The sequence below is a fragment of the Mobula birostris genome, chromosome 17 (genome assembly GCF_030028105.1).
Source record: "Mobula birostris isolate sMobBir1 chromosome 17, sMobBir1.hap1, whole genome shotgun sequence".
In the NCBI taxonomy this organism is placed as follows: Eukaryota; Metazoa; Chordata; class Chondrichthyes; order Myliobatiformes; family Myliobatidae; genus Mobula; species Mobula birostris.
Window position 1 is genome coordinate 16,183,596 of NC_092386.1, and position 27,842 is coordinate 16,211,437.

Below are 27,842 nucleotides of genomic sequence, written 5' to 3' on the forward strand. Positions count from 1 at the left end.
ATTAGAAATGCTCATCATTTATGAAATAAAACATATAACAGTACAGCACCGAAATGGGCCTCATGGCCCATGTGTTCAGCCAAATTAATTAAACACCTGACTAAAGGCTTAACTAAGTTAATCGCTTCTGTCCACACAATGTCTGTTTTGCTCCATTCTCCGCACATTCATGTGCTGATCTCAGAGGCTGTTGGGTAGGTAAATGAATGTGCCTCTCTCATAGTTGCTTCCACTACGACCCTTGGTAGTGCATTTCAAACTCTCACTGCTCTGAGGGAGAAGGATTCCAGCTGTCTGCTCTGTCTAAGCCTGTCACAGTCTTACAGAGTTGTCTCAGGTTTCCCTTCAAACTCTGCTGCTCCCAAGAAAAGGGTGCCAAGGTAGTGTAGCGGTTAGCATCACACTATCCTGCCGCTGCCTGTATGGAGTTTCCATTTTTCCCCAGTGACCTCGTGGGTTCCTGTGGGTGCTCAAGTTTCCTCCCCCACTCCAAAGACGTATCGATTGGCAGGTTAACGGGTCATTGTAAACTGTCCCATGATTAGGTGAGGTTCAAATAGGTGTGTTTCTGGCATGAAGGGCCGATTCTACACTGAATCGCAATAAATAAATCAACTAAATTATAGCTCAGCGTGTTCCGGAGTTTGAAGTTCAATTGTGGTGCTGTTGTGTAAGGAGTCTCTATTCATCCTCCCTGTGGAATGCCTGAGTTTTCTCGGGATCCTCAGCTTCCCTCTTACAGCCCAAAGACATACTGGGTACGTTAATTGGTAATTCTAATTGTCCCGTGATTAGGTTAGGGCTAATCAGGATTGTGGGGCTGCTCTGGCAGTGTGCTCAAAGAGCCAGAATGGCCTGCTGTGTGCTGTATCATTGAACAAATTAATAAACTATGCAGAATGTTAAGAGTTTCTGCATAAATAGTCGTGAATGTTGTCTGCCGCATATTTAAACTGCGTGGCAGGGTGGTGATACGTCTCTAACAAAGGATCCGTGAGGCGGATGCGCCCCTTCCCTCTGCTAGCCTGCAGGTCACCCTGCAAGGTGTAGCACCTGGTTAGCTCGCCCCATCTAGGGTCACCTAAAGCGATGGGAGCAGGTGGTGGATGGTCGTGTGAGCAGCCAGAGCGCATCACAAGCCCTGGTCATGCGACCACCACAGACAATCTCTGAAGAGTATTGATAATGGCTGGGGACACCCGTCTTGTACAGACACTGCCCAGAAAAAGGCAATGGCAAACCACTTCTGTAGAAAAATTTGCCAAGAACAATCATGGTCATGAGACCATGATCACCTCCATCATACGACATGCCACATGATGACGATGTTTAAGCATTAATCAAATCTTTAACCAAACAAATTAGACCCAGCGGAGTTTACTCACATGCAATTCTGAATCATTTAATGGTTTTAAAATGCTGTGTATTGCTGGATGAATGCTCCCAAAGTTTCTCTTTACAGATTTTGAATGGTTTATCTTGTTTAATTTCTTAGGCTGTTGTACAGCAGCTTGAATCATGACACCACAAGGATACACGAATTACCCTATGTCCTTGCTGACTGCAGCAGCCAGGTCGGATGTCTTTTAGCCTGGGATTTTGTTAAGGAAAATTGGGAAAAGCTAATTAAGAAGTAGGTATTTAATGCTGATATTCGTTTTTTTTGTTTACTGTTAATATATATTCTGATTGTGTGTATCTACAGTACTGTAGATGAAAGGACTAAGGGTGGGAAGGGAGCAAGGAGAGGCAATCAAGGTTAGGAATAGGGGAAGGCAGAGAGAAGACAGAGTGGGAAGCACCAGAGAAATATTCCGTAATGATCAATAAGCCTAGTTTTTTGGAATCAAATGACCTTGCCTGGTATCTTTGGGCTAGGTGTGTCTGCACCTGTGCTATCCTCTGCCCCTGGCACTCCTTCTCTGCCACCTGTCCCACGCCCCTCCTACGGTGGTCCATCCTCACCATTCCCAGCATCCTTTGCTCCTACCAGGTTTACAGACTCTCTGCTCCACTTTGACAAATACAGTACTGTGCAAAAGTCTTGGGCAACCAGGCTCTATGTATGTGCCTCAGACCTTTTGAACAGTACTGTGTATATTCTGAGTATGTGTGTGTATAAAAAAAATCTGTCAATCTATGTATTACTTTTGTACATATTTTAGCATAAATATTGGTACCTTTACCAGCTTATAATGTGCCGTTTCTATTCCGTGCCTTCCAGTTACTAATCAAATGTAATGAAGTTTTCTCTGCACATTGAAGTGCTACATTTAATATTTAATAATCTGTACCCCATTCTCTTTACTACGTCATGGCATCATTTTTATTTCCAGATACGTTTGTACATATATATATATTTTTTAATTCCTTACAGAATAGTGAAGTTAGTTCAAAATGGATATTGAATAATTTGTATATAAACATACTGCTCATTTTCCTACTACCATAGTTAAGCTCACTTAATAGTGTTGCCTCTGTCTCCTTCATTTTAAAAATACTACGGGTACTAAATATTCAATTGCTTGGACTTGGAAACTTAATACAGCCCCAAAATAGAGAGCACTGTTACTTTCCACGGCCTTTCTAGACTTCAAGAGGCTCTTTTAGTTGACTTATATAACTATTTTAAGGCTTAATAAAAACAAACCTGCAAATGCTAGAATCTGAAATAAAACATAAATGCTGGAAGAACTCATCCACTCAAACAGTATATCTGGAAAAAGAAGCTAGTTCACATTTCTGGTCAATGTCCCTGTCACCAGACTGTGGAAGGAGTAGAGGGATTACAGTTTTCCAAGCAGAGCTGGAGGGAGGAAGGATTTGCAAGGAAATAGAAATGGATATGGGTTAAGACAGATCAGATTTAGGAAGTATGTGCACTGACTGTTAGGGAGGTGTTTGTAAGAAACTGGGTGAGAAAGGGATACACAAGGCAATGCAAAATGATGAGGGAACAATTTACCTGACATTGGAAAATTCATTGTTTATTTCTGAAGGTTTCATTGTGTCGAAATGGAAGATAAAAAATTGTTTTTCAAGTTTACATTGGGCTTACTGTGGCCATGGTCAGAATGGGAATGGGATTGAGAACTGAAGTGACATACAACGGGAAGCACTAGATCACTCCTGCAGACCGGCTGCAGGTATTTATTTAATTTATTTAGTGATACACCATGGTAACAGGTCCTTCTGGCCAAATGAGCCCGCGCAGACCAATTACAACCGTGTGACCTAATTCACCTACTAATCCGGACATCTTTGGGCTGTGGGAGGAAACCGGAGCACCCAGAGGAAACCCACACGGTCACAGGGAGCGTGTACACACTCCTTACACGCAGTGGCAGAACTGAACCTGGGTCACTGATGCTGCGATCGCGTTACGCCAACTACATACAGTGTGGTCTGCACGGTGATCACACGATCTGTGCCTGGTCTCTCCAAAGGAGGTGAAGCTTAGGTCTGATCACAGTGGGCTGTAATAGGCGTCTTTGTTGTCATTAGTTTCAAATTCCAGTCTGTCAGATTGGGTGGGAAAGACGTGAGTGATAGCAACTGTACTTTAACTCCTCTTCTCTACCCTTTCCCTGACATTGAAATCAGTAAATCATGATTCTGCCATTCCATCATGGCTAATTTATTATCCCTCTCAATCCCATCCTCCTGCCTTTTCCCTGTAACCATTAACACCTGTATACTTTATTTTTATTGTAATTCTCCTGGTACCTAAGGATTTTTTAAATGTTAAAGGTGTTGATATACAGCACTGTGCAAAGTCTTGGGCACATAAGTATAGCTAGGGTGCCTAAGACTTTTGCACAGTACTGTAGTTGTCAATGTGGAGTGGAGAGCAAGTTTGTAAATCTAGCGGGAGTAAAGGATGTTGTGAATGGTGATGTTGGAGTGTCACAAATGGGCATGGGACAGGTGGCAGAGAAAGGAGTGCCAGCGATGCGGGTTGGGGAGGGTGCAGACACAACCAACCCTGACACATCAGGTAAAGTCATTTTATTCCAAACAGTTGGTTTATTGATCATTACAGAATGTCTCTCTGGTGCTTCCCGCACCCTCCCCTCTCCCTTCCCCTTTCCCCAATCATGATTCCCCTTTCCCTGCCCTTCCCACTCTCAGTCCACAATAGAGACCCATATCAGAATCAGGTTTATCATCACTCACAAATGTGATGATATTTGTTTTTTTGCGGGTGCAATACATAAATTACTAAAGCCGTGTGCAAAGGTCTTAGGCACCTGAGATTTATCTGTGCCCAAGACTTTTGCACAGTACTGTAAATATATTTATGGTGTTAAAATTCAATCTTAAATTATTTATTCCACTTGTGGAAAAATATGAAGTTCATTGCATGAAAATAATTTTTCAAACTCTGTTATTAGGTTTGATCTTCGATCATTTCCTTTTCAAATTATTGTCCTTGGAACAGTATCAAAATTCTCAACAAAGACCCACCTGCAGGAGGTTAGTGATGTCTGATTGTGATAACCTTAATACAGGTTTCCCCCGCCATCCAAGGGTAGAGCGTTCCTATGAAACGGTTCGTAAGCCGAAATGTCGTAAAGCGAAGAAGCAATTACCATTTATTTATATGGGAAAATTTTGTGAGCGTTGGCAGACCCAAAAATAACCTACCAAATCATGCCAAATAACACATAAAACCTAAAATAACAGTAACATATAGTAAAAGCAGGAATGATATGATAAATACACAGCCTATATAAAGTAGAAATACTTCTCTACAACGATTGCCTGCACAGATCTCCGTAGCGAAAATCTCACGCCAAGTGCTGTTGGCATAAGCGCGCTCTCCAGTAACCTTTAAACTATGAAGCTGCCAAATCTACCAAATAACACGTAAAAATACACAGCCTGTATAAAGTAGAAATAATGTATGTACAGTGTAGTATCACTTACCGGAATTGGGAAAACAGCGCCGAGCACACAGATGGCGGTGTGTTAGACTGAGTTGTCGCAGGCTGGGTGGTGCAGTGGCCCCCACCCTCCGGGCCGCCGACCCGATACATTGCCGCGAAGCACACAGCAGTAGCCGGGAGGCACACAGCACATCGTTAAGAAAAAACCCGAAATAAACATGCTAATTAATTAGGTGCTGCCCGGCACGTAAATGACGACGCAGATCAGAGGCGATTGCCAATTGCATCGCCTCTGATCTGGGCCGACAATTACGTGCTAGGCGGCACCTAATTAATTAGCATGTTTATTTCAGCTCTTTTCTTAAAGATGCGCTGTGTGTCTCCCGGCTACTGCTGCGTTCTTTGCGAATCGGTACAGTATCTGTCCGGGGCCCGGGTGGTGGGACACGTGGGTGTCATCTCATCGTCAATCAGGGCAGGCAGCTCATCTTCTCCTATGACTGCCCACCTCAATGTTGAAGGTCGAGTTTCGTCGTCTGCTGTGGCTAATGTGGAAGGCTTGCTTGACTGCTGAGCCTCGCGCATTTTTCTTTCATATAGTTGTTTGTAAGCACTCAAACCATCCTGCAAATATCCCCTAAACCTACGTACCCTTTCAAAATTAAAGTCGTACTTTATCATTGCAGTGAAAATCTCACACAGTTGCTTCACTTTCTGCATTCGGTTGCATTCGGTTTCAATTGTTATCCTTTCCTCTTCCAATTGCATCAGCTCTTCATCAATCAGTTCTTGGTCATGGGATGCCAAAACCTCTTCAACATCATCTTCGTCAACTTCCACAAGCCAAACTCACTTTGTCCTTGCTTTGTTCACCACGATCGAAATGCTTAATTATGTCTAGCTTTACGCTAAGTGTAACACCCTTACTCTTTCAGGCTTTTCCGACACCTTAGAACTCACCTTGCTAACGGCTGCTCAATGCAATGTGTTAAAGCAATGCTGTTCCGAATCCGGGGCAGAGCAGCTGCTCGGGGCGTGCGCTGCTTTTTATCGCGCGCTGCCTTTCTTCGTAACAGTGAAAACACCTTCTGAAAGCGAAAACCGGGTACTAATGTAGGTCTTTCATAACAGTGAGTTTTCGTAAAGCGAACGTTCGAAAAGCGGGGGACATCTGTACATATTTAAATCTTTCAGACACATAATACATTTATTGGGAATCCTTTCGAGTAGGTTTAGTAACTCCATATAGCTTGACCAAGAAAAAGTAAAGCCTTGGTGTCATTATATGTAGTGTGTCAATATAAAAAAGATTTTAAATAATGTGCACCTGATTATGTTGGCCATTAAATATCAGTTATATTGTCCCATCAGGTTTATAGTACAGGTACTGATTAAACAAAAAGCATATAAAAGACGGGGTAAATGCAAGCAGGCTTTTTCCACTGAGGTTGGATGAGACTGGAACTAGAGGTTTGCCATGAGGAACAAATATTAGTCAAAGAGCAATAGGGCACGGATGTGGGCCCAACAAGTCTTTATAAACCACCTGGTGTATCCAGCTGGTCCCAGTTTCCTGTGCTGGGTTTCCATCCCTCCATGTACTTATCCAAGTGTTTCTTACATGATACTATTGTTGGTGCCTCAACCACTTCCTTCAACAGCTCATTCCAGATACTCACCGCCCTCAGGTTCATTTTAAATCTTTTCCCCTCTCTCCCTGAATCTAAGCCCCCTATTTTTGGATTCCCCGTTCTGTGGAAAACATCTACCATCCACCTTATGTATGCCTCTCATAATATTAAAAAGTTCATTCTCTTACATTCCAAGGAATAAAGACCCAGCCTGGTCAATCTCTCCTTATAACCCAGGGCTCCTGTCCTGGCAACATCCTCGTAAATCTTTTCTGCATTCTTTCCAGTTTAACCACATCTTTTCTGTAATGGTGTAATGAGATCTGTACACAGTACTCCAATTGTGACCTCACCAAGGACTTGTACAACTGCAACATGTCCCATGCCTAGATCATCAGTACACCGATGAACGCCAGTGTGCTTAACACCGTTATTTACCACCTTGTCTGCCTGGGACAACCATTTCAATTAACTATGCAACCTTCAGTACATCCTTGGGTGTTGTGGTTGTTTAGACAAACAATACATTTCACTGTATGTTTCGATGTACATGTGATAAATAAATGTGAATTGGAATCCCTCTGTTCCATTACACTGCCATTCATAGTATAAGACTACGGTGGTCTGACTTTCTAAGATGCATCACCTCACACTTTCTTGTTTTGAAATCCATTTGCCACTCCTCAGCCCACTCCCCTTACTGATCACAATCTCTCCATAATTCATGATAATCTTCACTATCGACAACTCCTAATTTCATGTTATCTACAAACTTAGTACTCAAGCCTTGTGAATTCACATCCAAATCCTGTATATAAATAACGATTAACAAGGATCCAAACACCATCCCCTACAGCACATCACTAGTCACTGGTCTCCATTCTGAGAAACAGCCTTCAACCACCATCCTCCACTTCTTACCTTCAAGCCAATATTTTAAATATTAAATTAGAATTTCATGTCAAACATGCATTGTGCTGCAAAGAAATATCTTCTCGTGTCATATAGAATAGTCAGAGCTTTAAAAACTTATTGTAACGATGAATCAGGAGCAAATGGGAATACATATTAAACAAAACAATCTTTATGACCAATCTAGAACATTTGATCCAGGATTATATTGTGACAATGGTATGCGAAAGTCTCTCCTTACTTCTTTCCTCCTATTTGCCTTCATCTCTAACTCAATGCCTCAAGCAATTGCCTTCTTGGATTCTCAGGCAATTCATGAGTATTTGAGTACAGACGAAACCAAGGCATCGTGGCTGAGGTCCCGGAGTGTACTGAAGCAACTGAACCCGATCTTTGGACGGTTTATGTGCCAGGGCAGATTGAAAAGGTCAGGGTGTCCGGACCAAACGCATTTTGAACTTACAGTATCATCGGGTATGGTTTGTATTATTAAAAACTTAACTGCATCCCACAGCCCAAAGATATACCGGTTGGTAGCTTAATTGGTCATTGTAAGTCGTAAACTGTCCCATTAATAGGCTGGGATTAAGTCCACCAATTGCTGGGCAGTGTGGCTCGAAGGGCCTATTCTGCACTGTATCTTAATAAATAAATAAAAAGAAATTTTGCAACCTTCAGTCCATTCAGGTATTGTTCCTTTTTCCCATTTTTATTTTTTGAATCAAGATTATTTGCCATTCACAGTGGTTTCCAGTTAATTGAGCCTTCGGCCAATTGGGGCAGCTGCTTATATGGGACAACTTTTAAAGAACAAAAAGTAATTGAGAAAATAGCCAGGATTTCCAGAAATATATAGCTATATCAAGAGATCTGAATGAAAACACCAGGATTGTAATGGACTTTATTAAAACAGAGCAGATGAGTGTGTCCCCACTATATCATTCAGCATCTTCCCTATCAGAAACCCTGGATGAACCATGAGATCTGGAATTTGCTGAGGGCCAGATCACAGTTATTCAAGTTTGGAGGCCAAGAATGCTACATGAGTGCAGGTGTGATGTCCGGAAAGCCATCTCATGGGGGAATCGGATATCCCGAACCAAACTGCAATCAGTGACTGAGGATCGACAGCTGTGACAAGGCTTGAATGCTATCACCTCCTACAAATTTCAATCAAGTGACATGGGAGACAGCAGGGCTTGGCTTCCAGGTCAGATCAGTGCTTTCTAGGCTCACTTTAACCTTCAGAACATGGAGGAACCCTCGCAAACCCCCACTTCTCCAAATAATATTTTGACCTCGGTATCTGAAGCTGGCATGCAGCCAGCAGTCAGGAGGGTAAATACAAGGAAAGCATTTGTACCTGGCCATGTACTAAAGACTTGTACTGACAACTGGCTGGTGTGTTCACTGATATCTTTAACCTCTTGCTTCAGCAGTATGTGGCACCCACGTGCCTGAAGCAGGTTTCTATTATACCAGTGCCCAAGAAGATTGTGGTGACCTGCAAAGGTGCACCAAAGGGCTGTGTGCTTAGCTCCCTGTTCTACTCCCTTTACAGCTATGACTGTGTGGCTAAGCACATCTCCAGTACCGTATTCAAGTTTGCTGATGTCACCATTGTTGTAGACCATATCAAAGGTGCTGATGAGTCAGCATACAGAAGGAAGGTTGAAAATTTGGCTGAGTGGTGTCATAACAACAACCTCTCATTCAATGTCAGCACGATGAAGGAACTGATCGTAGACTTCAGCAGAGGGAAACCAGAGGTCCTCATCAGAGGTGGAGGGAGTTAACAACTTTAAATTCCTGGGTGTTGCTATTTCAGAGGACCTGTCCTGGACCCAGCAGGTAAATGCAATTGCGAAGAAAGCACGGCAGTGCCTCTCCTTCCTTAAGAGTCTGCAAAGATTTGGTATGATATCAAAAACTTTGACAAACTTCTGTAGCCACTTCCATTATTCACTGATTAAAGCAACAAGGAAGATGAAACGTTGAGGTGAATGCGGAAGGCAAGCGAGTGAGTGTTCAGCATTGGCTACGTGCTTTTTAATCCCTCTGTTGCCGGTAGAGAGCCTGTTCGGCCTATCACTGTGCCCAGAGGGTAGGCCTGTGCCCTTGAACTATAACTCTTACTATGATGTTACCAAGATCTGTGTTTATGGATTTGGACTATGAATTATGGACTTTTTCAGTCTTATGATTTTTATATTCTGCATTTTTGCCCATTATTTCTCACATCTTTTGTGCGAGTGGAGGGAGGGTTGGGGGGGGGCAATGTTTCTGTTGCACTTTTAGTTTTTTTTTGTGCAGGGGGGCTGGGAGGGGGATTTGGGGGTCAATATTCATATTGTGTTTTTGTGCAGGGGAAGGGGGGGTTTGGCAGACTATGTTCTTTATGTGATTCTGTTAGTTTTTTATGCAGGGGAGGAGGATTTGGGGCCAAGTTTCGCGTTGCATTTCATGCAGGGGAGGGTGTTTGGGGGTATGATGATTGTGTTGTTGTTCCTTTTTTGTGTGTGGGTTTGCTTTACTCTTTGACAACAAACAATAGGTGCAGAAGTAGGCCATTCAGCCCTTCGAGCCAGCACTGCCATTCACTGTGATCATGGCTGATCATCCACAACCAGTATCCAGTTCCTGCCTTATCCCCATAGCCTTTGATTCCACTATCTTTAAGAGCTCTATCCATCTCTTTCTTGAAAGCAGCCAGAGACTTGGCCTCCACAGCCTTCTGGGGCAGAGCATTCCATATATCCACCCCCTCTGGGTGAAAAAGTTTTTCCTCAACTCCGTTCTAAATGGCCTACCCCTTATTCTTAAACTGTGGCATTTTCACAGTTTGTTGTCTTCTCAACTCTGCTTGATCTTTCATTGATCCTGTTATAATTACTATTCTATTGATTTGCTGAGTATGCCCTCAGGAAAATGAATCTCAGGATTGTATGTGGTAATACATATGTACTCTGATAATAAAATTTACTTTGAACTTTGATTTCCTTCATTTATTTGAGACACTATGCCGATTAATTGGGACAGAAGACCTTCGCAAAATAGTTTCTACCAGTGTCAGTCACAAGTCCTTATGTGGCTATTACACACTTCACCATGCCCAGAGCAAACGTTTTTTAAATAGCATCAGAGGCACATGCTTATGTTATGTTATCTATTTTGGCTGACAAAAAGCAGCAAATTTTTTATAATTTTGTAGGAAATTTATTGTTGGATTATGACACTACTTCATGCAGGAAGGCAATGAAGGTAGCCCATTATCTGCACTAGGTGACTGCACTGATTTTGTTCATTTACAGTCAATCAAAAGAACACGGTAACAAACTGGATGAATTCCTCCGTCGATAGCTAATAGAATTTGTTACAGTTTTGTAGTACTGTAGCAATATTGGTAGTGTTTTAATTTGTTCTGTATTTCATTTACATACGTAATTTGTTACTCAGTTAAATGGTAGTTTGTTTTTTTAAACAATTCTAACTATTAACCTGGGGGGTCGTCACGTGATGATGTGGGATTAAGACGTGTAAATCCAGCTCTCCCGTAAAAAAATCAGCAAAGTACTGTTTAAACAAAGCAAAGTTGATAAATACTTTCCGAAAACTACTGAAAAGCTTCTCAAGACTATTTTACGATATGCCTCATAAACCGCAACAGAAGAAATCTGTTGTTGCGAAGTTGCCGCGAAATGGGAAGGAAAAAGGGCCTACTGCAGCGATGGAGCCTCGGATTCAGGTTGGATCTCCTTCGGAGGAGACTCATTTTATCTCTGGCGTAGAAGAACAGGGAGCAATGGTGGCAGTAGCGGTCCCTGGGAAGAAGATGCCGTAAGTGCGCATGCGCAAAGAAGTTGGCATGCGCAAATCGATACAACTCAAACTACAAGAACCGACAGCCACTGCAAGTGAAAGTGACTCAGAGTCAGAATTGGATTCCGCAGAGAATAGAGATGAAGAAGAGGAAGAATTGGAAGAGACTGGAAGTAAAGGATGCGATGGAGACATAAGAGAGGCTTTATTGCAAGTAACGGCTGAACTAAGAAAATTAAGAACAGAGCTTAGAGACATGAAGATATGCTATGATAAAGCTATGAAAAGACAGGACAAAATGGATATGAAACTTCAAAAGTTCGAAAGAACAATGGAGCCTATTAACGATAGAGTGGAAAAAACAGAAAATGATATGCTTGTCTGGAAAACGGAAACAAATCGACTGTTGGAGAAAGTGGACGTGTTGGAAAGTTTTAGTAGACAAAATAATATTAAGATTGTTGGTCTTAAAGAAGGTATAGAGGGAAATAATGCAATAGAATTTTTTCAAAGATGGATCCCGGAAACTTTGCAAATGAAAGAGGAAGACCGATCAATTGAAATTGAGCGGGCACATAGAGCTCTAAGACCAAAACCACAAGATGACCCATCTCCACGATCAATTTTAATAAAATTCTTAAGATTTCAAGACAAAGAAAGAATTCTACAGGCTGCTGCCCAAGCTGCCAAGAATAGAAAAGGGCCAGTGACAATAGAAGGGAAGAAAATTTTTTTCTACTCTGACATAAGTTATGAGCTTTTGAAAAGAAGGAAAAAATTTAATCCAGTGAAAAAAGTCCTATGGGATCACGGTTATCAATTTATATTGCGTTATCCTGCGACCTTGAAGATTTTTTTGGCTGGCGGAGAAAAAAGATTTTTTGACGATTACCGAAAAGCGGAGGAGTTTGTGCGGGATTCTTTGAATATTCACCAGATACAAGAACAATCCCACGGGAGCGAGATGGATTGAAGATGAAGACTGGGTCAAGGAATAGACCTGCTGGATTTTTAAAGGCGGATAAATATATTATTAATTATATGAGGGAGGGGAAGAAAGGTTAAAATTTGAGGAATATTAGCTGGGAATAGCGACATTAATTTTTCATATATACAATTTTTTTGTTACGGGGGAGCTGGATGAAATACTGACCAATCGCTACGCTATTCATGTGTGCAAGCATGGCAATAGCCACGACCCGCAAAATGGAGGGGGTTAGTATTGTGTATCTTTTCATTCACAACATTAGTAGGGGGGTATTTTGTTTTTTCTCTTTTTGTATCATACCTATCTTTTATTTCTTTCTTTTTGCCTGTATGATTGGGAGGGAAACACATAGCAACATGGTGAAGTTCAAAGAGATTCCCCAAGGAACTATGAGAGTTGAGATGTTAAGTAATGTTTTAGATTGGAGTAACTTTGTTAAGAATAATGACTAATTTATTGAATTTTTTGAGTTTTAATGTTAATGGGCTTAATGGACCGGTGAAAAGAAAAAGAATCTTAACACATATTAAGAGAATGAAGGCAGATTTCTGCATCCAGGAAACGCATTTAACAGAAACAGGACATCAGAAATTAAAGAGAGATTGGGTGGGTAGTGTTGTTGCAGCTTCATTTAATTAAAAAGCGAGGGGAGTAGCAATTTTGATCAATAAAACGTTACCAATTAGAATACAAAATGTAATAACCGATTCTGCGGGGAGATATGTGATTACACACTGTCAACTTTTTTCTGAATTATGGACTCTCATGAATATTTACACACCAAATGAAAATGACGCAAAATTCTTACAAGAAGCTTTTTTGAATTTGGCTGAAGCACATGAAAAAATATTAATAGGAGGAGATTTCAATTTTTGCCTAGACCCAGTCTTAGATAGATCAACTAAGGCTGTCACAAAATCGAAGGCAGTAAAGCTAACTTTATCATTGATGAAAGATTTAAATTTGATTGATATATGGAGAAGAATTAATCCTAAAGAAAGAGACTATTTGTTCTATTCTAATAGACACAAAACTTATTCAAGGATAGAACTTTTCCTATTATCAATGCATATTCAACACGGAGTGAAAAATATGGAATATAAAGCAAGAACATTGTCAGATCAGTCTCCTCTATTAATGACAATAATAATGACTGATAAGGAAGAAATGGCTTATAGGTGGAGATTTAATTCAACGTTATTAAAACATCAAGATTTTTGTGATTTTATGAAGAAGCAGATCCAATTTTTTTTGGATACAAACTCTCATTCAGTGGATAATAAATTTATACTATGGGATGCGACGAAAGCATATTTGAGTGGTCAGATAATAAGTTATACGACTAAAATTAAGAAAGAATATATGGCAGAACTGGATCAATTGGAAAAAGAGATTACAAAATTAGAAAAAGAATCTCAAAGACATATGACAGAAGAAAAACGAAGGCAACTTGTCAATAAGTTACAATATAATACGCTTCAGACATACAGAATGGAAAAAGCAATCATAAGAACTAAGCAAAGGTATTATCAGTTAGGTGAGAGAGCACATAAAATTCTTGCTTGGTAGTTGAAAACAGAACAAGCTTCCAAAATGATAAATGCAATTAGAACAAGTGCAAATAAAATTACTTATAAACCTTTAGAAATTAATGAAACCTTCAAAAGTTTCTATTCTGAGTTATATCAATCAGAATCACAAAATGATGTTAATGAGATAGAAAGGTTTTTATCACAAGTAACTCTTCCAAAATTGAATTTGGAAGAACAGAAGGGATTAGATATGCTTTTTACATTAAAAGAGGATGAAGAAGATTTAGGATCACTCCAAAGTAATAAATCTCCAGGAGAGGATGGTTTTCCACCTGAATTTTATAAAAAGTTTAAAGATTTATTATTTCCTCCCTTTATGGAGTTAATATGCCAAACAGAAAAAATACATAAACTCCCAGAATCTTTTTCAACAGCAATTATAATAGTATTGCCAAAAAAGGACAGAGATCCTTTAAAACCAACATCATATAGGCCTATTTCTTTGTTGAACACAGATCATAAAATAATAGCAAAAATTTTATCGAATAGATTATATAAATATTTACCAAAATTAATACATATGGATGGATCAAACAGGATTTATTAAAAATAGACAATTGGCAGATAATGTAACTTGGCTACTCAGTATAATTCATTTGGCATAAAAAAGGGAGGAGGTGAGTATAGCAGTGGCCTTAGATGCAGAAAAAGCATTTGATAGATTGGAATAGGATTTTTTATTTGAAGTATTAGAAAAATATGGGTTAGTAACATCTTTTATAAACTGGATTAAAACCTTAAATACTAACCCTAATGCTAAAGTAGTGACAAATAGTCAAAATTCAACACCATTCCAGTTAAAAAGGTTAACTAGACAAGGTTGTCCATTATCACCTGCTTTATTTCTACTGGCGATAGAGCCATTAGCAGAACTAATTAGAATTGATCCAGATATTAAGGGTTTTAGAGTTAATCAGGAGTAATACAAAATTAATCTATTTGCTGATGATGTTTTGATTTACTTAACAAACCCACAGCATTCGTTACATAAATTATCTTCTAGATTGGATGAATATGGGAAAGTATCAGGGTATAAAATAAATTGGGATAAAAGTGAAATTTTACCTCTTACTAAAGGAGACTATAGCCAATGTCGACTAGCAACCCAATTTAGATGGCCGGTAAATGGTATAAAGTATTTAGGTATAAGACTTGATAATGATGTAAAGAATTTATATAAATTTAATTATTTACCACTATTTAAAAAAATTCAAGAAGATCTTGACAAATGGATGATACTACCAATAACATTAGTGGGTAGAGTCAATGTTGTAAAAATGAATATATTTCCTAGATTACAGTATTTGTTTCAAACATTACCAATACAATTGCCACAGAAATTTTTTCAAGAGTTAAGTAAATATGTGAGAAAATTTCTTTGGAAAGGTAAGATGTCAAGAATATCATTGGAAAAATTGACATGGAAATTTGAGTTAGGAGGGTTACAACTTCCAAACTTTTAAGAATTATTATAAAGCAAATCAACTTAGATTTATTGCATCTTTCTTTGATGATCAAAAACCGGCTTGGATTAGAATAGAATTAGATAAGATAGGAGAAAATATACCTGAAGATTTTATATATAAATGGGAATCTAAATGGATACGGGAAAAGAAAGAATCTCCTATATTAAAACATTTGATTTATCCATGGAATAAGATAAATGTTGATAATGAAATAAAGAAATCTTTATTAGCAAGGAGACCTTTGTTCCAAAACAGACTTATTCCTTTTACAATGGATAATCAACTTTTATATAATTGGTACCAAAAAGGGATTAGATCTATAGGAGACTGTTATGAACGAGGTATATTGATGTCATTTGAACAACTAAAGAATAGATATCAAATAACACTTTCTTTTGTTACCTTCAATTAAGGGCTTACTTAAAAGGCAAACTGGGTCAAACAATGTTTTTGCCAAAACCCAATGAAATTGAAATTTTAATTCAAAAAGGAAAAATTAAAAAATTTATTTCTTGTATGTATAATTTGATTCAAAAACAGACAATTAAACAAGGAATACATAAGTCAAAACAAAAATGGGAAACGGATCTGAATATTAATATTGATGAAACAAATTGGTCAAGACTGTCTTCACAGTATGACAAATACAATAAACGTTCAACTTAGATTAGTACAATATAATTTTTTACACCAATTATATATTACACCACAAAAAATAAATAGATTAAATTCAAATTTATCTGATCAATGCTTTCAGTGTAATCAAGAAATTGGTACTTTCTTACATTCTACTTGGTCTTGTTCTAAAATTCAACCTTGAGAGTCTTATTGGAACAAATTACTGGAACTCAACTTCCACATAACCCTGTATTATTTCTATTAGGTGATATTGAAGGGATAAAACTGAAACTTAAATTGAATAAATATCAGAAAAAATTCATTAAAATTGCATTGGCAGTAGCTAAGAAGGCTATAGCAGTTACTTGGAAATCCGATTCGTATTTAAGTATGAATCATTGGAACAATGAAATGGCTAGTTCTACTCCACTCAAAAAAATTACTTATAATTTAAGAGATAAATACGAAACATTTTTGAATATTTGGCGCCCTTATTTACAAAAGATAGGATGGCATATTTAGTTGCTCTGATGATAAAGATGTTGGTCCCTTGGGGAAAGTAATAAATAAATATACTAAATTTATTTTGAATCCCATGGAGCATGTGGAAACCTTCCAATATCCAGGCAGTTCTTTTTTTTCTTCTTTCTTTCTTTTTTTTTCCAGGTAGGCGTATATATCGGGGGGCAGGGTTAAGGGGAGGGGGGAGGGTAGACATTATCTTTTCTTGTATTCACTTTGAGAACTCAATAAAAATTATATTTTTTAAAAAATTCTAACTATTAACCTGAAGTTTCAGCTAATCGAGGCAGGTACTTAACTGGGCCAAAATTTACAGGTCTGGATGCTCCCAATTAAGTGGACTCCACTGTACATTTACATGCATTAGGAATTTGCTGTGGTGTGTTGATTAAGGTGCAACATGTAACAAACATACAACAATTATAATGAATAAAGAATTATATAAAATGTTGTAAGTTAGAGACTACAGATATGGAATTTAACTTACCTTGTTTATTTTTAATTACAGGTCCAATCATTCTTTGATTCACTGACAGACAAAGGTTCACAATTGGAGTTCATCCAAAAGGCACTGCATAGAATTCAATTCAACATTCAGTGGATGGAGGCAAACTTGAAAAGTCTGGAAAAGCAATAGAATTTTTTTGTACTGTCAGTAAATTGAATTTCAGTAAACTTAATAGACTTGTGTGCAATGCAATGGTAAATTGCTATTGTATAAAGTAAGGTGAAATCAACTGTCATTTGCCAAGTCAGTTTGTAGTATTGGAGAGAGTTGATGTCAGCACAGGGTGAATTACAGATTGATCAGTCATTGAACATGATTTGTAATTGTGGGGAACTGGGGACAAACCATGTGGCTCTGCGGTAATGGGTGAGTGTATTTTACAGAACATTTTAATAAGCAAAACAATATCTTTTGAGTTACTTGCTTTAGGTATTTGGTTTGAGTGGAAAAGTTGAATAATGTATTCTGGAAATTAAAGGGAGAACGTTCAGCTTAGTTATTTCAGCATTATTTTACATTTTGCTTTTTGGTGAAAGGTTTTTTTTCAATTCGGCTTTCTCATATTAGGACATTGTTTTGTGCATTATGTTGCCACTGCTCCTCTCTGTAACAATGACACCTACTGTAGAATGGAGAGAGACTCCTTTGTAAAGCGTAGTCATTATGTAGTGTGTGGTGTACTCTGTGTATCACAATGAATATATATCAGCTCTGTGAATCCATACATCTTCAGTTACTGTATCAGGACTACTGATTTGACAGACAGAAGTCAGTGATTGTTATCACCCCAAAATGTTTTACATTGGAAAGGTAATTTTATGGGATGCCGTAAGTTAAGAATTTCACTGAAGTATCATCATAAGTCATTTCCCTAGCTTTTGTGTGCTTTCAGTTGTTTTTCAACACTTGCCCAATTAGTTGCTACTGAATATACATGTTATTAACAAAATATTCGACTTCATATAAAGAAAAAATGCAAATCTCTGATTACAAATTTCTTTATCTGAGATTCTCTGATAATCTGAGCTTTAGTCATATCAGAATTACACAACTAAATTAGTGTGACATCTCACTGACAGCATGGACAGTATGTAATTGACTGATGTGTTTCAATTACAATTAAAGTTTGTGAATTGCACCAGACCAATCAGAATGTAATATTATTCAAATAGATATTCTTGTAAATCAGTATGTGTCATCATAAATATTTTAGCAGATGAAATCCTGTGTCAAAAAGAGAAACGCAGATTTAAAAATAACAGGCTGATTTAAGAGAGTATGCAAAATAATGCAGCAATATCTAATGTTAATATTTATTAACCTCAGGTATTTAATTCATTCTCTATATGAAATAGGAAATGCTCAGTATATTTATCAGTTAGTCAGGTTAATTGCAGGTAATGCCTAGAATCACATATTCAATAAATGATTGAAAAACATTGCAGGATTGTTTAAATGATTACAAATAATTAACCCACAAAATAACAACTAGCACAATTAGTTTGTGTGTTGACCATCACTGTTCATTTTTGTAATTAGTTGAGCACTTTTTCTTTGGTGACCAAACAGGAAGAGTAGTTAAGTTTTAACCTACATATACAAGAGTTAAATGGAAGCCATAGCCACCTATATTTTCTTTAAACAAATTTAATTAGCATCTCCCCAAACTGTAGTTATTGCATTGACAGTGCTCATCTCTCGGGTGGAAAGTGGTACTTTATCATTTATATTTCTAGTTTATCAGAGTTTATTATTTCAAGTTTTTAAAAAGTGCTACAATTTGAAAGCCCACAGATTATTTTTGGAATTTAATAAAATGTAAATTATACAAATATCAATCCTTTAATTTTTGAAATAACTACAAATTATATATCTATTTAAGTGGTACGATCGATCTGTATGATTTCAAGTTTGTATCATTGCACAATAGCAACTTGGAAATAAGGTTCTAATGCAAATTGAAAACCATATAAATTGCTATCTTCCTTTCTTTTATGAAGAAAATTAATAAATTTTATTAATTTTGAACTTGTGTGCTTATTACTGAACTGCAAGCAATGTGTAAAACAGAAATACTGGTGCATTTAGTAGAAAAGTAAATAATTTGTTGAATATATAATTTGAAATAAATTAACAAATGATTTGAGGACTTGGCCTCAAGCTGCGGGCTTACCTGCTGCTGCATTCCAGGTGAGCAGACAGTGGAGGTGACACAACGTAGCATACGTGCTTGGTTGGGGCTGGCCTCAAGCGTTCGACTGGTGGAATCACAGGCTGGATTCCTGGGAGCCGCACCATCGATTTGCCAGATGCTCAGGGTCCTGGAATATACTAATTTTTTTTTGCATAACAATGTTTTTTTTTACCTTTCTTTCACTATTTTGAACGTATGTTATGCACCTTGGCCCCAGAGGAACATTGTCTCATTTGACACTGCCCATGTATGGATTGAAGATAATGAAAAACTGGGTTTGATTTGATTGAAATAATTAAATGGACATCCATGGAAAATGAGAGAAAATATGCAGATGCTGGAAATCAAGTTAAAACACACAAAATTCTGGAGGAACTCAGCAGGCCAGGCAGCATCTATGGGAAAGAGTAAACATTGGCTGTTTCAGGCCCAGACCCTTCACTGGGACTATGGAAAATAGTTATAAACTCTTACGTTTTATTTTAGTATTGTAGGAACATGTTTTAAAAACAAAATGCAGCTATTTATAGTGTTAATGCACTTATTAACCTTAGGTATTTATTTCATTCTTAATATGAATTAAGGAATGCAAAGTTGTAGCCAACAAGTTAGTTTGGTGGCAAATAATGGCTGGAATATTACTTTCAATAAATTACTTGAAGAAAATGGTAGGACTTGATTAAAATAATACGGGCAAAGCATGTAACACTGAAAACAAGTGCATTTGGACACTTCAATTCCATAATTTTTTAAAGGTGAAATTTACCTATTAAACAGACTGAATTTGCCTTCTGTGTTGTTTATGGAGCATCCTGGTAGCATATCAGTTTATGCAACGCTTTACAGTGCCAACAATCAATGATTGGAGTTCAATTCCCACCACTGAGTGTAAGGAGTTTGTACGTTCTCCCCATGACCACAAGTTTCCTCTGGGGTGCTCCAGCAATCTCCCACATTGCAAAGACATACGGGTTCAGGTTTGTAAGCTGTGGACATGCAATGTTGGACATGGGTTCACTTGTGGGCTGCCCCCAACACATATTCAGACTGGTCATTAATGCACGTGATACATTGCACTATGTTTCGATGTACATGTCACAAATAATGATCACCTTTGAACAATGTATACACTATTTAGAACTTATTAATGAAATAACACTAATATATGTTGGACATTGAATTCTAGAATTTTGAGTTTATTAAAATTTTACATCAATCCCACAACTGGAGGGAGTAAAAATCTTTGCGTTAGGACTCTGTTGCAATGTAGAGACATGTGAATTTAGAAGTCTAATGGCTTACAACCATATAACAATTACAGCACGAAAACGGTCCTTCTAGTCCGTGCCGAACTCTTACTCTCACCTAGTCCCACCGACCTGCACTCAGCCCATAACCCTCCATTCCTTTCCTGTCCATATATCTATCCAATCTATCTTTAAATGACAACATTGAACCTGCCTCAACCACTTCTGCTGGAAGCTCATTCCACACAGCTACCACTCTCCGAGTAAAGAAGTTCCCCCTCATGTTACCCCTAAACTTTTGCCCTTTAACTCTCAACTCATGCCCTCTTGTTTGAATCTCCCCCACTCTCAATGGAAAAAGCCTATCCACGTCAACTCTATCTATCCCCCTCATAATTTTAAATACCTCTATCAAGTCCCCCCTCAACCTTCTATGCTCCAAAGAATAAAGACCTAACTTGTTCAACCTTTCTCTGTAACTTAAGAGATGAAACCCAGGCAGCATTTTAGTAAATCTCCTCTGTACTCTCTCAATTTTATTGACATCTTTCCTATAATTTGGTGACCAGAACTGTACACAATACCCCAAATTTGGTCTCATCAATGCCTTACACAACTTCAACATTACATCCCAACTCCTATACTCAATGCTCTGATTAATAAAGGCCAGCATACCAAAAGCTTTCTTCACCACCCTATCCACATGAGATTCCACCTTCAGGGAACTATGCACCATTATTCCTAGATCCCTCTGTTCTACTGCATTCTTCAATGCCCTACCATTTACCATGTATGTCCTATTTTGATTAGTCCTATCAAAATGTAGCACCTCACATTTTTCAGCATTAAACTCCATCTGCCATCTTTCAGCCCACTCTTCTAACTGGCCTAAATCTCTCTGCAAGCTTTGAAAACCTACTTCATTATCCACAACGCCACCTATCTTAGTGTAACGTTCAGTTATATTGGCTCATGTATGTCTAGGGGAAATCCCACCCAGCACCCGCCTCAACACTCCCCACAGGGTCGGTTGCCGCCTGAATCAAGCCCAAACAGCAATCATCAGCCAGCACACCCAGTAAATTTTAACAAGTACACTTTATAGATATTACTAATTCTATGACATTAATATAAATTCGATACAGAAAGAGAAGTAATGAAAAAAAAGGCGCTAACACTTATCAAAGTTCAAGTTCTTCGTGCGCAACCGTTGGAGCTCAATCGAATCTGGACGACCACCCGAATCCTGTCGACTCACGGCTCGGGACCACCAGAGGTGATCGATCGGAGCCTTTCCGCACATCCACCGTCCTCGTCTCTCCTCCGACTCCCCCCAAAACCGCGCACGTCCACCGTCCTCCTCATCTCTCCTCCGACTCCCCCCAAAAACCCCGTCCACTGTCCTCCCTGTCTCTCCTCCGACTCCCCCCAAAAACCCCCGCACGTCCACCGTCCTCCCCGTCTCTCCCCCAACTCCCCCCAAAACCCCGCACGTCCACCGTCCTCCTCATCTCTCCTCCGACTCCCCCCAAAAACCCCGTCCACCATCCTCCCCGTCTCTCCTCCGACTCCCCGCCAAAAATCCCATCCTCAGTCATATGATACAGCATGGTATTCCAAAAACAAAACGATACATGACCACCCATTGGTTAATAGCACCCTGCTATCTATAATAACCCAAGCAACTGTCTAGTTAGAGACTTTCTCAGCATTCCCCAGTATAACATAACAAAGAAGCCATTTTAAATTTAACAAAAAAGAAATACCCCGTACACTAGTATCATCTGCATACTTACTAATCCAATTTACCACCCCTTCATCCAAATCATTAATATATATGACAAACAACATTGGACCCAGTACAGATCCCTGAGGCACACTGCTATACACCATCCTCCAATCTGACACACAGTTATCCACCACTACTCTCTGGTGTCTCCCATCCAGCCACTGCTGAATCCATTTTACTACTTCAATATTAACGCCTAACGATTGAACCTTCTTAACCTTCCATGTGGAACCTTGTCAAAGGCCTTACTGAAGTCCATATAGACAACATCCACCACTTTACCCTCGTCAACTTACCTAGAAACCTCATCAAAAAATTCAATAAGATTTGTCAAACATGACATGGCTTGTAGAAAAAAGCTGTCCCGTAGCCTGTTGGTTGTGGCTTTAATGCTGCGGTAGCGTTTGCCAGACAGAAGCAGCCGAAACAGCCGAAGCCCTCCAGGCCTTCTTTCTGCACCTGCTGCTGTAAATGTCCTCAGTGGAGGGAAGTTCACATCCACAGATCCACCGGACTGTCCGTATCACTCTCAGTGGTGCCCCTGTAGAAGGTCTTGAGGATTTGGAGGCCCCTGCTTGAACTTCTTCAGTCACTTGACGTGGAAGAGACACTGTTGTGCTTTTTGTTGCCACAAACTGGTGTGTACAGTCCAGGTGGGATCTTCAGTGATGTGTAGACCAAGGAACTCGAAACTATTCACCTCCTTGGCTGCAGACCCATTGTTGTCTTGGTGCTGTTGATCGGACCGAGCCTGTCTCCGTTCCTCCTGTGATCCACAATCAGCTCTTTTGTTTTCCAAACTTTGAGGGAAAGGTTGTTATCCTGGCACCACTGTGCCAGGGTGTCAATGCCTCCTCTGTGTGCTGACTCATTACCACTAGAAATAAGGTCGATTAAAGTCATGTTATCCGTGAATTTGATCAGCAGAGTGTGTGGCAACACAGTCGTGCGTGTAAGGGGAGTAGAGAAGGGGCCTCAGAACATAACCCCTGGGGAGCACCTGAGTTGAGGGGCAGTGGAGAGGAGCCCACCCTTACCACCTGTCGGCGATCCAGTAGGACGTCTAGGATCCAGCTGCACAAGGTGAGGTGCAGGCCGAGGTCTCTCAGCTTCCTATCAAATCTGGAGGGAATTATGGTGGTTAAATCCTGAACTGTATTCCAGAAACAGCATTCTAATGTATGCATCCCTCTTCTCCAGTGAGTGAGGACAGTGTGTAGTGCTGGTGCTATGGCTATGGATTGACGGGAGATTGTGCAGTTAAACAAATCTATACTGTGTTTGAGATTATGTGCGAGTGAGAACAAGGTACAAGGTAATAGATCCAGCTCACCGTTCCGAGTTGCTACTCATGAATCCCACCACTCATACTCACCTTGGCCCGATGCAGAGGGATGGTTCTGCGGGCCTTCTCCACCACAGAATCACTGTATTACATTGTACGGGTATTAATTAGGCTTTGACAGTATACTTTGCTGTGTTTCCATCACTGGAGGGCTCTCATGGAGGTGGCTATGGGACAGAGTTTTGTCTCCTGTCAAGTCTGTAAACTAATTAAACTATCTATATGTATCTGAGATTTGTAGGCATTTGAACACTTAGAATTGATGCAATTACAAATACATACTTCTTTGAAGTTGATCATTATTTTTAAAAGTTATGAATAGTTGTTGTTGGTGGTGGCATCTGTTAGTCTCGCGAGATCATGGATCTGCACAGGGAAAGTCTAGCTTCAGTCTGTGCTGGTAGAGCAGCGTCTGTTGTGGCTGTAGAGGCCCACACGGGAGTGACAGTCTCGGCTGCAGCGACTGCAGTTGAAGGCGCTGTCCTCCAGTGTTGTCTTGGTGCTGTTTTTTCAGCGAGTGCGCTTTTCTTCAGCAGCAAGCCTCAGCTTCTCCTCTCCTCTTTTTAGACCTCTGTATAGTTCCAGCCTCCAGCGAGAGCGATCGCTTACGATGTCCTTCCATCTCTCGAAGTTCATGTTCACTGACTTCATGTCTCTCTTGCAGACATCTTTGAAATGAACATGGGGCCGCCCTTGTGCTCTCTTGCCGGAGGCCAGTTCCCCGTACAGCAGGTCTTTCGGGATTCTCCCATCTGACATGCGGTGTACGTGGCCCAGCCAGCGGAGACGGCGTTATTGGAGCAGGGTGAAGAGGCTGGCTATCTGGGCACAGGCCAGGACCTCATTGTTGGTGACTTGGTCAATCTACTTGATGTCCAGGATGCGTCTCAGGCTGCTAAAGTGGAAGGCGTTGAGACGCCGCTCTTGTCTTGAGTAGAGGCTCCAGGTCTCACTGCCGTAAAGCAGTGTGCTGAGGACGCAGGCCCTGTAGACTGCAACCTTGGTGTGCATCCTCAGCTTTCTGTTCTCCCAGAATCTCTTAGTCAGCCTGGCGAATGTTGAGGCTGCTCGTCTGATCCATCTGTAGATCTCAGGGTCTAGGGAGAGACTGTCCGTGATGGTGAAACTTGAACTACCTCCAGCTCATGGTTGTTGATGGTAATGGCAGGGGTTGCTCAACGCCTTGGTCTAACACGTTGGTTTTCTTCAGGCTGATGGTCAAGCTGAAGTCCTGGCAGGCTCTTGAGAAGCTGTCCATGAGGCGTTGCAGTTGCTCTTCAGAGTGTGTTGCCAATGTCGCGTCGTCTGCAAACAATATGTCCCTGATGAGTACTTCGCGAACCTTGGTCTTCACCCTCAGCCGGACCAGACCGAACAGCCTCCCGTCTGATCTGGTGTGGAGGTAGACACCATCAGTTGATGTTCCAAAGGCGTACTTCAGCATGACTACGAAGAAGATGCCAAACAGGGTGGGGACAAGCACACAGCCCTGCTTCAGAGCGCTGAGGATTGGTTGTCCCCAGAGGTTCCTCAGGATAGTTCAGTCATTCCACACAGACATGAAGGGCGTCGTAATTTTTTTTTGATAGAGGTATTTAAAATTATGAGGGGGATAGACAGAGTTGACGTGGATAGGCTTTTTCCATTGAGAGTTGAGATTCCATCAAGAGGACATGAGTTGAGAGTTAAGGGGCAAAAGTGTAGGAGTAACACGAGGGGGAATTGCTTTACTCAGTGAGTCATAGCTGTGTGGAACGAGCTTCCAGTAGAAGTGGTAGAGGCAGGTTCGATTTTGTCATTTAAAAAAAGTCGGATAGGTATATGGACAGGAAAGGAATAGAGGGTTATGGGCTGAGTGCAGGTAGATGGGACTAGGTGAGAGTAAGTGCTCGGCAAGGACTAGAAGGGCTGAGATGGCCTGTTTCTGTGCTGTAATTGTTATATGGTTATACGTTATATGGTCGTTCAGGAGGCCTTCAACATGAATAGCTAGGGCAATAGTAATTTAAAAGTTTAACAGTAAATTAATTATCAAGCTATGTATGTCACCATATACTATATTGAGACGCAATTACTTACAGACAATCACAGTAGAACAAAGAAATAAAATAGAATCAATACAGTGGGGTGAATAACCTCTGTTTGTCACCAAATACTCTAATGGACTTTTACAGATGTACCATTTTTCAAGTTTAGGTTCACGTTTAATTGTTGTTCAACCATGTACATGTGTACAGCTAAATGAAGCAACGTTCCCCCAAGTCCAAGGTGCAAAACACGGTACATACAGTCACAAAGAGCAGACAGCACGTTTAGTTACAATAGCACATAGAGACACGATAGCATATACAGTCACAACATACTATTTGCACAAGTTCCTGAGTGGCATGGGATGTTGTCCTGGAGACACGTTTCTGCAAGGACAAACATGCAGCAGTTCCTCAACTGGTGCTGAGCCAGCTGCAGATGAAGACAATCCAGTTTGTCTTCCAGAGAGCGAACACTGGAGAGCAGCACTGTTGGAACAGCCAAACCTGCAGTGGACAGACGCTAATCCAGTACAGATTCCAACCAGCCTGGTCTCTCCCACACCACCTCTGCTGCCTCCTCCCCTGTAACAGACAATGTGCAGCAGGAGGCTCGGGCCCTCACAACAACTGGGGCCACGCAGCTACCCCACCATTGGTCTCTGTTGTGTGAATGTCTGCAAGAAAATGAATCTCAAGATGGTATATGCACTTAGATGATAAATTTATTTTGAACTTTGAAAATATGCTCTCTGGCTACATCATCATCTAGATCAATTCGAATACACGAAAATGTATAAAGCTGCAGAGGGTAGTTGAATCTGCCCACACTTCCCTCCCCACCAAAGGTAGTATCAACAGGAGCTTCTGCATTCACAAGGCAACACCCATCATGAAAGATTCACGTCATCTTCTCGCAGCTACCAACAGACAGGAGTAACTGAAGCCTTAAGTCTCACATCATCAGGTTCAAGAAAAGCAACCTCATTCAACCATTTGGTTTTTGAACCAACCTGCTACTCACTAGATCTTAGTAACACCATAACCGCTTTGATAACTGCATTAAATTGGCCTTTTTTGGTTCTAATTGTGTTCTTATTTGTAAAAAGGTTATGCCATTCTCGTGAATATTGCTTCTATGATCCAACGTGTCTATGATGCTACTGCAAGTACATTTTTCAATGCACCCAGCTACACCATTCCAACATGGGCTCCACTGCCACGTTCTCAGCGCAATGCAACTCTAAGGTTGCTACTACTGCTGTTCTTCAACTCCCTGCGATACTGGTACCGTTTTGCTCAGCTGTTTGCTTTTGACGGCAGTAAAACCGAGGCACGCAGCCACCCCATAGTTGGCAAAGAAACCGGACTAGCGCGCCGCAAGCAAATATTCTTAAGGATAAATCCTGCAGTTATACAGGTGAACATTGGCGAATTTAATAATCAAATACACGATGTAGATAGTATCCAATAAAACTTTGCAAAAGACAGTAAAAGATACTGTGAGGAACTTCCTGAAGACCCCTGGCTGATATTTGGGTTGTGTCTCACATATAGAGTGAGTGGGCTGAATAAACATCCATCCTGGTGGAGAGAAGTGCGGTCCCTGAACCTTCTTTGAATGCCGATAAGAAGTCAGAGGGCAGTGTTACAGAGAGAGTGGCATGGTGGGTGGGTGCAGGTCTCTTTACCGTCACCCCGGTAACCAAAGCATATGGCACAGGCTCAGCTGTGGAGTAACACGCACCTCAAGTACCTAAACAGTGTATGGTAATGCATTTCAAAATACTGTAATGGTAACACTACGTAGTGCTTTTGTAACAGTGAACCCTTCCACTTGGACAGTAGACGAACGCAGTTGGTGGAAAAGTACATAATTCACATCCACCGACATTGAGTTGGGGTTCACTTTAAGAGGCTGACTACATTTTTACAACAACAATGTCAACAACATTCATTCCAAACAATATATTGGATCAAAGAAGTCCACAGCTTTCACAGGAATTCATGGAAACAAGCCTTTGACCACCGATGGGATTCACGAGAGTAGCCTGTGCAGAGGGACTGGAAAACCTCATTGATTTAATTCAGAAATGCTGCCCCATAGCTGCGACTTGAGCTAACAAGGTAGCAGGCCTAACTGCAAATGTGTTATTGAAGGACTACTGCAGAATACGGGGAGAACAAGTTAGAGAAAGCATTGAGCATTTCTCACAGCCCTGCATCGTAGCTCAGGACTACAGTGGTTACTTTGATTTCTGTCACCTTGCAGAAATGGCCCTTCCAAAAATCAAA

At 40.2% G+C, this 27,842-nt stretch overlaps 1 protein-coding gene and 1 long non-coding RNA gene across 3 annotated transcripts in view; one reads left to right on the plus strand and one right to left on the minus strand.

Annotated features, from left to right (window-relative positions):
* Positions 1 to 17,074, plus strand: part of LOC140211526 (leucyl-cystinyl aminopeptidase-like) — a 95,793-nt gene extending 78,719 nt beyond the window's left edge. Inside the window, exons 15-17 of the mRNA XM_072281315.1 lie at positions 1,496 to 1,633; positions 4,395 to 4,476; positions 16,946 to 17,074. Coding sequence (XP_072137416.1) covers positions 1,496 to 1,633; positions 4,395 to 4,476; positions 16,946 to 17,074 — 349 coding nt within the window. The remainder of the gene's footprint in view (positions 1 to 1,495; positions 1,634 to 4,394; positions 4,477 to 16,945) is intronic.
* LOC140211528 (uncharacterized) overlaps positions 1 to 27,842 on the minus strand; it is a 90,814-nt gene that overhangs the window by 42,626 nt on the left and 20,346 nt on the right. The window contains exons 2-3 of one of the 2 annotated variants that reach the window (XR_011889503.1): positions 19,119 to 19,276; positions 16,925 to 17,059 (exon numbers count right to left, since the gene is read on the minus strand). This is a non-coding gene — a long non-coding RNA (uncharacterized lncRNA). Of the gene's footprint in view, positions 1 to 16,924; positions 17,060 to 19,118; positions 19,410 to 27,842 lie in introns of those variants that run through there. The other variant, XR_011889502.1, reaches the window with a different exon arrangement.